This window comes from Callithrix jacchus, chromosome 21, assembly GCF_049354715.1.
Source record: "Callithrix jacchus isolate 240 chromosome 21, calJac240_pri, whole genome shotgun sequence".
NCBI lineage: Eukaryota > Metazoa > Chordata > Mammalia > Primates > Cebidae > Callithrix > Callithrix jacchus.
In genome coordinates this window covers 25,311,191-25,324,582 of record NC_133522.1, presented here as the reverse complement: position 1 = coordinate 25,324,582, position 13,392 = coordinate 25,311,191, and the positions used below count along the sequence as shown (strand labels likewise).

Genomic DNA, 13,392 nt, shown 5'->3' with positions numbered 1-13,392 from the left:
TGTTGCTTTAAAGTCTATTTTATCAGAGATGAGAATTGCAACTCCTGCTTTTTTTTGCTTTCCATTAGCTTGGTAAATCTTCCTCCATCCCTTTATTTTGAGCCTTTGTGTATCCTTGCATGTGAGATGGGTTTCCTGGATACAGCACACTGATGGGTTTTGGATTTTTATCCAATTTGCCAGTCTGTGTCTTTTGATTGGTGCATTGAGTCCATTTACATTTAGGGTTAATATTGTTATGTGTGAATTTGATACTGCCATTTTGATGCTAAGTGGCTGTTTTGCCTGTTAGTTGTTGTAGATTCTTCATTATGTTGAAGCTCTTTAGCATTCAGTGTGATTTTGGAATGGCTGGTACTGATTGATCCTTTCTATGTGTAGTGCCTCTTTTAGGAGCTCTTGTAAAGCAGGCCTGGTGGTGACAAAATCTCTGAGTACTTGCTTGTTCACAAAGGATTTTATTCTTCCTTCACTTCTGAAGCTCAGTTTGGCTGGATATGAAATTCTGGGTTGAAAGTTCTTTTCTTTAAGAATGTTGAATATTGGCCCCCACTCTCTTCTGGCTTGTAGTGTTTCTGCCGAGAGATCTGCTGTTAGTCTGATGGGCTTCCCTTTGTGGGTGACCCGACCTTTCTCTCTGGCTGCCCTTAGTATTCTCTCCTTTATTTCAACCCTGTTGAATCTGACGATTATGTGCCTTGGGGTTGCTCTTCTTGCGGAAATTCTTTGTGGTGTTCTCTGTATTTCCTGCAATTGAGTGTTGGCTTGTCTTGCTAGGTGGGGGAAATTTTCCTGGATGATGTCCTGAAGAGTATTTTCCAGCTGGGATTCATTCTCTTCGTCCCCTTCTGGTACACCTATCAAACGTAGGTTAGGTCTTTTCACATAGTCCCACATTTCTTGGAGACTTTGTTCATTCCTTTTTGCGCTTTTTTCTCTGATCTTGGTTTCTCGTTTTATTTCATTGAGTTGGTCTTCGACTTCAGATATTCTTTCTTCTGCTTGGTCAGTTCGGCTATTGAAACTTGTGTTTGCTTCGCGAATTTCTCGTATTGTGTTTTTCAGCTCCTTTAATTCATTCATATTCCTCTCTAAGGTATCCATTCTTGTTATCATTTCCTCGAATCTTTTTTCAAATCTTTTTTCAAGGTTCTTAGTTTCTTTGCATTGATTTAATACATGATCTTTTAGCTCACAAAAGTTTCTCATTATCCATCTTCTGAAGTGTAATTCCGTCATTTCGTCACAGTCATTCTCCGTCCAGCTTTGCTCCCTTGCTGGTGAGGAGTTTTGGTCCTTTCTAGGAGGCGAGGTGTTCTGGTTTCGGGTGTTTTCCTCCTTTTTGCGCTGGTTTCTTCCCATCTTTGTGGATTTGTCCGCTGGTCGTCTGCGTAGTTGCTGACTTTTCGTTTGGGTCTCTGAGTGGACACCCAGAATGTTGATGATGAAGTATTTCTGTTGCTTGGTTTTCCTTCTACCAGTCTAGCCCCTTCGCTGTACGACTGCTGAGGTCCGATCCAGACCCTGCTTGTCTGGGGTGCACCTCTAGTAGCTGTGGCACAGCGAGGGATGCTACCAGTTTCTTTTTCTGCTCTCTTTGTCCCAGGATGATGCCTGCCTAATGACAGTCTTTTGGATATAGAGGGGTCAGGGAGCTGCTTGAGGAGACAGTTTGTACTTTATAGGGGTTTAATTGCTGAGCTGTGCACTCTGTTGTTCATTCAGGGCTGTTAGGCTGCTATGTTTGATTCTGCTGCAACACAGCTCATTAAAAAACCCTTTTTTTTTTTTCTCAAATGCTCTGTGTTGAGGGGTTTGGGCTTTATTTTTGGATGTCCGATCAGGTGTCCTGCCCAGCTAGAAGGCAGACTAGCTACTGTTTGGCTGCCGAGGCTCCGCCCTGCTGTTGTGTGATTCGCGCTGTTCCTGCCGGCTCTGCTGTGGTCTCCGCCACGCCCTGCGGCGGAGTCTCTTCGTTGTAGCATGTTGCCTCAGCAACGGCAGGCTGCATCAGCAGTGGGCGTGTATCTCAGTAGGGACGGGTTGCCTCGGCAACGGCTGGCTGCGTCAGCAGTGGGCGTGTATCTCAGTTGTGGTGGGTTGCCTCAGCAACGGCTGGCTGCGTCAGCAGTGGGCATGTATCTCAGTTGGGGCGGGTTGCCTCGGTAGTGGTGGACGCCCCTCCCCACAGAGCGTCTCGGACTGTCTGCTCGGGATAGTTTGAAATCGCGGTTTTTTTCATCCCACTGGGTATCCCAATCCCTGCAATCCCCTGGGCTGGCCTACTGTCCAAGTCTCGTTCAGTCTCAAGTCCAGCCCTCTCAAGTCTCAGGTTGCCGGTTCAACAGGGCACCCGGACAAGCGCGCCCTGTGGGGATTGCTGGGTAGGGCTGGCCACTGCCGCCCAGGCTGCCGGCTTCGCCAGGCAGACCTACTGCCTGGCGTCCCGTGTCTTTTTTATACTTGGGAGTTTCCCCGTTCTGTGGGCAACAAAGATCAGTCTGGAAACGCCGCTCTGACTCACCGTTTGCAGATTCGACAAGAAGAGCTCCAATCCTGGGTTGTTCTCACAGCGCCATCTTGAGTCCTCCCCTCTTGAGTTACTTTTATCTGTTTATGCAATAAAAGTGCAAGATTTAAATTCTAGAACACTAAATAGACATCTATTGTCCCAGCTCTGTGTTCAGTAGATTAAAGATATTAAACAAACACTCTTTCAGCTTGATAAAAGCATTAAAAGAGAGAAGAACCACCTTCTAAATAGTTCTTAACCTTTTATTAATCAGAAAGCTTTGCATGATAATTGGAAATTCCCTGGAAACAGACAGAAAGGGACCAGTTTTGGCAATAGCCTGGGGAAGCCACTGGAACTTGTTATAAAGAGGCAATGGGTAGGTCCATCAAAGTACTCCAAAAGGTAGAACCACATCACCCTGCTCTGCAATAGAAGAGAGCAGTAATCAAGATGTTTCCAGCCAAAAGGCATATTTTTATATGAAGATTAAAATCTGAAATAAATAAAAGGCAAGAAACAAGTTAAATAATTAAAAGCTAAAAGTCTCCAGCTAAGTCTGAAAAAGAGCATCAGGATAATTAAGATAAATCTTCAATTAAAGCTCACAGTTGAGAGCATGGGAAGTGTAGGTTTTCAGGGAAAAGAGAGCCTGGGACCTAAATGTCTTTGATCACACAGAGGTATCTCTATCTCCACCCCACGGTTCCTCACCAATTGACACTTACAGGCCAAGGCTACATACTCTATCTTTTAAAGCAATCACATGACTTCCTTTAAATTAGGGATTGTTAGCTTTTGAATCGAATGAAATATCAAGAACAAAGCAACATTTTGAGAGGTAAACACTGAAAATAGCCTTCGACTATTTTGTTCTCTACAAGTACTTTTTAAAAGATGATCTAAAAAAAGAACTTGTACAACAGGAGGAAAGCTTAATAAATTACAGTGCATCAATGTTGCGAAACTGCCATTCAAAGTGGTTTCTATGGAAACTATTTGACAACATAGAAAAATCAAATTTACAAAACCAGATAACTAAGTGACATATGTAATGATTTTAACTTTGAAAAATAATATATAAGAATGCAAATAATGACTAAAGATATTATATTAAAGTTAAAATTACATTTCATGTGATTCTAAGTAATTCTACTGACTTGCAACATGCTTTAGATGGGAAAACACTTGACGTTTTATATTAAAATATTAATCTTTTTGGCCAGAATCCCATAATTTGTTTTAATGTCCACAGCAGTAAGGAACTAAAAGTCTAGCTTATGGTCTTTTCTTTATGTTTTTCTTTTGTCTGTATGCTTTTTTTCTTTTTTCTTTAGGAGTGGAAACTCATCAATGCCAATTTTCTCTACCGATGGTGGACCTTTTGTCAAATTAAACACAGCACCTGATGGCAGCTTAATACTAACACCCAGGTGGGTCCCAAAACCTGTTCTTAGACTAGTTGTACAGAGACATGGAAGAAGATAGATTGTTGGAGTCAATCAGATTTGAATGCTAACACACACTGGTCATAAAACCTTAAAAGTTATTTGACTTATTATTCTTTAAGTAATCTCAAACTGTATCTGTTTAATATTATCGGTTAACATTTTCTAATCTTAAAATATATAAGATGTTCAAAAGAAATATTCTATATGTAAATTTCTGGCACACTCTTAGGGATTTGACGTGTTTTAATTTTATACGCTTTTTTATCCTTAGCCTCACATTAATAAACAATTAAATCACATGGAAAGAAATTGTGAGAACTGGGATAAAACAGGTCCAGTGCTGATCAAACTAAAGAAGGCAGCACAGATTAGCTACCACTAAAAGAGAAGACAGGGAAGAATCCTGATATTCTTTTCTCTTCGTTGGCAAATAGAACATGCATGTTAAGAGAAGAAGTCTAGACTTCTCGTCGTGTCTACATATTCTCTTTTACTTTTTAATGTAAGGTTTATGTTTATAGCCTTTGCTAAGGTTTTAAAAAGCAGCATCTTTTCTGTATCCAAAGAGCTGTTTTAGCTTAGATTAAGTCATTTCTCCTATTTGGGTGTTAATAGTAATTCTTGTTGAAATTGGCTTCCTAATTTTACAGTACGATTAAAGAACAGCTGTGGGTGGGAAGAACATAACCACAAGAAGGCACAACTACTAACAAGGATTTAAGATGCTTTGCTGTACATTTTGTTTAATGGTAAAAATGAAATTAGATAATTATTCAGTTTTTCATGAAAAGTTACCATTTCTGTGAGCTTAACCAGTAAAAGAATAAAACTGGTAAAGAAGTATTTTTAGTACCAATAAAGGAATTTTGCAGTTGAATGTTTTATATTAATCAAACATTAATTCTGGACCTTGACTGATATTATGAGTCTCATCGGATATGAAGCAAAGCATCTGCAAGTGAGAAAGCAGGCTTCTAGATTTCCTTCCTTATAAGGCATATCTAAATTTATATTACCATATTGATCCTGAAGCAGTTTGTATGCTGAGAATTTCTTCTGTTTTTCATGTCTTAGAGGCATTTAATAATTTGTAAGAAAAAATCTTTAAAATCTTTTATGTTAATTATATGCATGCTTCAGAATAGAACTAGCTTATTCTATGCTTATCAGCAAAATGCCAGTATCATTTTCCACTGATGTCACTATTATAATGTATGTTTGTGTTATTTGAAAGGGACATCATTTATAGACCTATTTTAACCTTTCATCATGTCAACAAGTCAGTTAATTAAATTTCCTTAATCCCTTCCTTAATCAGCCACATTATATTGGGTTGGCAGAAAATCAGACATATGTTCATTTATTTATTCATTTGGTTAATTTATTTATGCATTTATTATTTATTGCTTAGATGATTATCTTTGTAGCCTTATGAAAACTGGTGCTTTTGAAAATGTCCTTAAAAATAAATAAATAAGGAAATGTCCTTGCACTAGTGATTATAATAAAAAGTAAAAGAAGAGGATGTCAGGAAAAATGATTCAGCCAGCTATAAAAGTCTACCGACCTATATTCCGATTATTTAACCTATTGTCAGATATATGCAAGACTCAGACCACCATCCCCCACCACTGGGTTAAAAAAAAAAGGAGTTAATTGAGATTTCCTTTGGGGTTTTATAAATACATGTTGATATGTCTAGATTGATATACATGCATGCACCCTAGTTACCAAAATGATAGACTTTCTTATATTTCAACTAAAATCATTCTGTGTTCTAAAGAATATGCCATTCAATACGGAGACACATGATTTTAAATAAACTTTATCATTTCTTTTCCTGAAACGCTAAATTGCTTTGGTTGAATATGTGGATCTTAGGTCTTATTTACGTTGCATTTTCAAAAACCTAAACAGCATACACAATCAGCTGCAGCCAAGTATATAAACGTAAGTCATTGCACGTATATGTGTATTTGAATGTCTAACGTGCGCGTTTTAATGTAGCTGATATTTGCAGTGGTTGCCTTTGGAAATAGTGGGAACAAGTACTCTAATTTCTTGTGTTATGCTGATCTCTAGTGGTTGGTAAGTATAATGCATTGTAAAGCAAATTTGCTTAGTTTTTGTTTAAAACGAAATTCGTGACATTAAAAAAGTCAGTAAATTTCTAAGCAGATGATGAGTTTTCAATAATTTATGCCTAACATTTCTTTTGTATGTGCTTGTTACGTGTCTGTCTTCCTTGAAAGCAGCACCTGTGACACATTCGTCATTCAATTTCCGGAATGAAGCACACAGCCTTGTACACAGTGTTGGGCACGTAATATTGTGGGACTGGCAATACTGAGGCATACTCTGTGTTACTGAATGATGAAAACCAAGATTGGTTCAAGTAAAATAACGATATCTATCATTTACAGAATTTCATTGCACATAAGGCTCTGTAGTGGTTTTACGGCAAATATTGCTTTTTATTCTCCCAACACTCCAATAAAGTACTATTACCCTCATTTTATGGAGAAGAAACTGGGTCTCAGGGATAGTGAACAACTTCCCCCGAAGTCACATAGCAATGGTAGAATAAGGATGCAAACTCACCTCTATTTGACATTAAACTGGGGCTCCTTCAGCTTAACGATTCAGTCTCCCTACATTTCGTATATGAGACATTAACATGTCCATTTTACTAAAGCAAAAGCAGGATAACCTACACAATGTTTGACTTTAAAGTATTAAGTGAGTAATTTTAAAAATATGATTGTTCTTTTGTTACAGTCAATGGTGTTTACAGGATTCCTTGATTCTGTTACAATGTAACCATAAATGTAAGTAACTATGTTCTCATATCCCCCTTCAAGCATTCTGTTTAAAATTCTGAATGGACTTTGTATGTCTGAAGTTATTTTGCTACCACTCAATTTTCACTGTCAGAACTAAATGCTCTTTCTCCAATTATTTTAATAGCTTGTGGAAAAAAACTGGTGGCTCAAGACATCACCCCAAAGATTGTTGGAGGGAGTAATGCAAAAGAAGGAGCCTGGCCCTGGGTTGTGGCTCTGTATTATGACGGCCGTCTGCTCTGCGGTGCCTCTCTCGTCAGTAGTGACTGGCTGGTGTCTGCTGCACACTGCGTGTATGGGTGAGTGTGATGCCAGGTGTCTCTTCCCAATGAGGTCACCATGGCAGGCACTGCCAAGCATCCCATTTTATGCAGACTCACAAAACCATCCCACCAGGGAAATCCTGCTTTTTATTACATTATAAACATTCCAATTATTTTCCCATTAATGTCATCTATAAAAACAGAGAAAAATTTTTAAAAATTATTCTGCATTAGATACATATATTAATGATTCTACATTAGATATAATATTATTAGATCCTTTTACATACATAAAAATAGAAATTTTTGCCACTTCACAAGGTAAGAATTTTTAAGAGTGTGAAATTAGTATTTATTATATAGATGTACTGATTACCATTCCAATATTTATTGTTAGTAAATTGTCAAATCAGAAAGTATGCTTAGGTAGCCCTTAAATTACAACTATGTTGTGCTCTAGAAGTTCATGGATAAGCACTTTGTTGTGAATTCGGATAAAAGTACTTAGTTCTTAAGTCAGATCTATTTTGATTGCTACCTATTACCTGAAATTTAGAACTAATATCAAGCATATTTAACTCTGTTTTATACTATAATAGAACAAGATACATGTGGAATTCTGGCATGTGTTTTGCAGTACCTCAGGAGAGACCAGAGTGGTTGGAAGTGGGCGGGAGTAAAGGAGGAAAAAATAAATAATCCCGGGCCCAAGAAAATGTTCATTCTCCTCTTCCACATGGAAGATGCCACCTCTTTAGGTCGTCACATAGTTCTGAATTAGGTCAGGAAAAAAGGAGCTTCCTCATAGAAGATGTATGAGCCTAACCTAGGTCTCATCTCCTGTCCCTATGCCAGTGAGACATCCAGTGAATTACCTTACCCATGAGGATTACATTAAGCCTCTCTGTAGCCAGCATCCAGAACCTCTGAGGAAAGAACCATGCGTGCTGAGGTGTGGAAGAGGCAGCGTTAGTTAATCAGGTTACAAGACAACTTTCCTTACATCCACACAGACATTTAAGATCCTTGAGTAAATAAATAAAAATTGTCAGACACAGAGATTGTGAAAATTTTAAAGGAGATAGGGAAAGCCAGGTAGAATGAGCATTAACGGATTGTACCTATGCCTAAACATCCATTATATCAGAGTAAAAGTAGACTCAAATGCATAGTCCCAGGACTTCGGAGAAAAAGTACCCTCAACTAGATCTCAGGTTTGCCAACTAGCTGGTCTCCAAAGGAGCTATCCACAGCACCATCCCATCTACATCTAAAGCTCTCTCTGATTCTACGGAGATTATATTACAGCCTCTCCCATAACTAAAGTGCCCCTTCTTGACTTTGCTTCCTTCTAATAATTATATTGTAATTTATTTTCATACTGTAACAAGCGTCTGTAGAGGCCGTTTTTCCATCCCCTGCTAAGCCTGGCTTTAACCTTTATCTACATATATCGTTTGCTTTGGGCAAGTCACAGATAGGTAACACCTATATGCTGTGTTGCAAATCAACGCTAGTTTTAGCTAAAGAGTCAGTATTTTCTGTTGCACATATGTAGATCTTAATAAGTTAGCAACTTTGCTATATTAACCTTGAATTTGGAAAATTCCTGTTTAATGTTCTTGCTGAACATATGCTCTCTAAATGTCAATCAGGCTCATGGTAATATTAGTGATGTCTTTAAATTATCAGTTTTACAGATGTAATTCTAATAGATCAATGATACCCATATCATAGCTTTCCAAACCACAAATATATGAAGAAAACAGAAAGGCAGTTTTGCCTAGTATAAGCACATGTCCAGTCACTACCAGAGAGGAGTCCGGATCCAGATGCCAAGAGGGGATTCTTGAATCTCACACAGGAAGAAATTCAAGACGAATTGCAGAGTGCAGTGCAAAAAGATTGTTTATTGAAAGCTCCTGGGTCACAGGGTAGGGCATCCTCAGAAAGCAAGAGAAGGAACACCCTTTAAGTTTTTCTTGTATGTGCATCTTCTCTATATAAAGACTAAACAAAACTGTGTCTACATGAGAGTAAGCTTAATAAAATTTATTATTCTATTGATTTAGAGAAAACTATCCTTGACATTGCAGTGTGTGAAAGCATAGTTATCTTGAAAGCATAATCGTTATGGGTGTTGAGACATCCGGACTTTCCATTGTCATAGGAATAGGTCCTTGTAGGTATCTATAGGCTGCTTTCTCAACTGTAAACATTTTATGACTATGGGTCATGACCAGCACAGAATGTGTCTTGTTAGCCTCAAGATGTGGCTGAAGTCACAGTGGTGTTACCTTGGCTCTCCTATGCTCCTGCTTCTCTAACACAGTCACATAGGACATTAAAATGTCTTTTCACAGTTTCAACTTAAGCACAAGCAAAGGTAAGTTGTATTAGAATTGTGAGGAATTGAAATTTATCCTTACCTACCATGCATTTTACTCTCCTTAGGCATTCAAAGGAATTTTTTTTTCTCTAGAGCCTAAGAGTTTTCTTGCTTTCTACTCATGTCTCTACCAAAGAAAGTTTCTGATAATCTTTTAGATTGTTTCATCATAAACTGTTTTTATCGGTATGTTAATACTGGCTCTTATCTGTCTATTCAAAACCCTAATTGTGCTATGAAAAGCTTAATTTCCTAATAAAAAGAGTAACCCAGATCAAGCAACTGATTGAACTCACGCTACACAAGTGGCTTGTCCTCAGTGTAAACCTTTTCCAGGTGTTTTGACCGGCATGTGGTTAAATGGTTTAATTGAACAGCTCTTCTGTTTAATCTTATCATCAACCCTTCATTTGCATTCCTCAGGCTAAGTTCTCTTAAATGATTCTAAATAAACTTCCTCCTGTTCTGTTTCTCTATTATGGTGTTGTCCTTTTACAACCTTAAAAGAAGAATTTGGAAAAGGGTGGGCCAACCTTATTGTGCTTTAAAGGGCAAGTATGACTTTGAACCAAAGGACAGGATTTCAATCCTATATATGCAGCCAACCACATGTGTGATTATGGACAAGCAGCTTAGTATCTCCAAGTTTCAGTTCCTCATCTGTAAAAAGTTCATAAGGATCTCTATCTTGCTTGTCAGAGCAACAATCAGATGGTGCAATGCGTTTGCCTACCACAATTCATCGCAAGAATGTGCAATAAAATGTTTATTGTGTTGTAGTTCCTGGATAGGAAATCTCTATGAAAGAAGAGGTCAAGTATTGCACAACAGATACTCAGCATATTTATATTCTGAAATTTGTATATTTATATAATTTCAAACATGCATAAAAATTGCAAAAATAGTACATAGAGCTCTTTATACCTTTACTCAGACTCACCAATTGCTTACATTTTCCTCTGTATATTTTATTAACATCCCTTTCTAAGTCAGGAGACTACTTTTTCTGAACAGTTTAGTAGTAGATTAGATGTATTTTTATATTCTTAAGTACTCAGTGTACTTTTACTAAAAACGGGTATTTCCTACAGAATCACAGCAAATCATGGACATTTAACATTAATGAAATACAATTCTAATTAATTGTCAAAAATATGCTCTTTATTTAATTCATATTTGCCATGTTAGAACCAATTCAGGATAATGTATTGCATTTGGATGCTACACGTTGTTTCATCTCCTTTAGTCCAAAGTAGCTCCTTTCTGTATTTCTTGTTTTTAATATTTGTGAATACAGGCCAGTTATTAGGTAGGAAAATTCTTCTATTTGGAAAAAATAAAATAAAATAAAGAAAAACCCTTCAAGCTTACTCCTTTCTCAGCCTTAATATAATCCCACTCTTTGAGAACTTCTTTCATTTTCTGTCAAAATAAAATGGTCCAGGTTAATCTTGTGCTTTTTCTATCCTAGCCCTCAAGTCAACCTCTCTCTATAAAAAAACTTTATTTCTATTTAACTAATTTCAGTTATTTCTGTATTTTGGTAAATATGTTCTTGTGTGCTTATGGCTACTGTATCCTTTTACTAAAATTACTCAATGAACAAAGCTATATTATATACCTGTAAATATAAACTCAAAACAATGACTCCAATTCAAATAGAATACTACAGTAAATTCTCATCCTGTCTTCTTCTGTATTTTTACCTCTTGATTCCAATACTAAAAAGCATTGTTCCTGTTATCCACAAACTATTAATGTATTTGCTGAAGCCTGGAAAGCCTGGAATACAAAAAGGGGTCTGGTAATTGCTAATTCACAGTACTGCATAAAGCAGACTCATCAACCAGAATTTAATATTTGTTTTCTGTTCTTTTTTCCTGCTGACATATAGCAAAATGCATAAACTTAAGTATACAATTTGATGGATTTTTTAAAATGCATGCACCTGTTAAACTGACATTTCTCTCAAGATATAAAACATTCCAATCATCCAAAAAGTTTCTTCATTGCCACTTTCTAGTCACTCAGATCCCAGCTTCAAGAAGCAAATATTGAGTCACTTGGATGGGCAGTCATATACAGATTTATAGTCTGGATCACATTCATTGAATAGACATCTATTAAAGACGAAATTAATAATAGGGAGCTTCTTGCTAATATCTCATTCTTTAATTTAGCTTTTCAGAGCAGACCAGAAACATCACATGGATTACCTGGTTTCTTACTGAAACAATTTCTTAAAACATATGTTAACATTTCTGAAATAAATAATTTCATATATGAGGTATTTGGGGCATACTATTTATACTTTATTTAGTCCTCAATTTATACTTTTTATACTTCATATATACTTTAATAAATACTGTTTATACATCATTTAGTACTCAGTTTATTAAATTGATATAACTGATAAAACTTTGAAAATCAACTTTTTAAACAGGTAAGCATTTATAATAAAATAACATTAATTGGTACTGTAATTACAATTTAAAATTTTAATTTTTTTGCCTCAAATGCTTAAAGCAGAACACAGAACACATAAATATATATATATATTTTTTAAATATATATATATATTTATGTAAAGCATTTGAGGCATTCAAAATGAATTTTTAAAAATTTAAAATTTTTTAATACCTAATTTCTACTTAAGCCTACATTAAAATATACATTTAATGAGTTTAATTTTATTTTTCCATTTATCTACTTAGAGTCTTATCACTCTAGGGAGTTAAGCTTGTAATATACAGTGTTCTTCGAATGCAGAAATACTATAATATCATTTTGAAATTATAGTAATATTTGCAGATAAAAAAAGAGGAAGAGCATTTTCTTAGGACAATAGAGACTTCTTGTTTAAATTTTATTAGTATAAATTTATGGGGTACAAGGGTAATTTTGTTAAATGGGTAGATAGCATAATGATGAAGTCAGGACTTTTAGGGTATCCATCACCTGAATAACATGCACTGTACCCATTAATTTCTTAATATCCACACCACCACCCCACAGCACCAACCATCTAAGTCTCTATTATCTCTCATTCCATACTTTATGACGACTATACATTATTTGGCTCCCACTTACAAATGAGAATATTTGAAATTTGTCTTTCTGTGTCTGAGTTGTTTCGCTTAAGTTAATGGCCTCCAGTTTCATCTATGTTGCTGCAAAAGACATGATTTTATTCTTTCTCCTGGCTGAGTAGTATGTCATTGTGCATATATACCACATTTCTTTATTCAGTCATCTGTTGATGGACACTTACGTTGATTCAGTGTCTTTTCTACTGTGAATAATGCTGTCATAAACACATAAATGCAGATATCCTTTTGATATACTGATTTCTTTTCCTTTGGATAGATTCCTTGCAATGGGATTACTAGATCAAATGGTAGTTCTATTTTTAGTTGAGAAATAGTCGTAGACACTAGAGATTTCAAGGGTATGTTAGTAATATTGACTTTTGGTTAGAGCTTAGATATTGGATTCTTTTCCAAAATATTTCAAGTTTTAGCTGCTGGTCACCTTTTTAAAAGTTAATATTATCTTACTGTACCACTAAGATTTTTTAGATTTATGTCTTTATTAGAGGCTTCATCAACTTCTGATCTTGTGTTTCCTTGTAAAATTATGTATTCTGTAAGTTTCTCTTGACCCTTATTGTGCAGTTCATTTCCATGACACCATTCTATTAGTACTATTTTTAATAACATATTTCTATTTAGCCGGTATCTCATTATAATTATTAGTGCACTCAGGAATTTTATTTCCTAAAACTTTCTATCATATCTCTGAAGTTACCTCTACTTTGATAATTAATTCATCATCTTGGATTACGTTGTTGAGGCTGCTTTTTTCTTATTTTGCATAAGCACTTGTTACACAGACAAGGAATATTTTAATATTTAGAGTATAAGACTCTAAATAT

The 13,392-nt window shown here is 36.1% G+C and overlaps 1 protein-coding gene across 2 annotated transcripts in view; it reads left to right on the top strand.

The window, feature by feature from the left end:
• Positions 1–13,392, top strand: part of TMPRSS15 (transmembrane serine protease 15) — a 121,909-nt gene that overhangs the window by 94,027 nt on the left and 14,490 nt on the right. For both annotated transcript variants that reach the window (XM_078358592.1, XM_054249036.2), the window contains 3 exons: positions 3,850–3,945; positions 6,742–6,791; positions 6,931–7,105. In XM_078358592.1, coding sequence (XP_078214718.1) covers positions 3,850–3,945; positions 6,742–6,791; positions 6,931–7,105 — 321 coding nt within the window. The remainder of the gene's footprint in view (positions 1–3,849; positions 3,946–6,741; positions 6,792–6,930; positions 7,106–13,392) is intronic.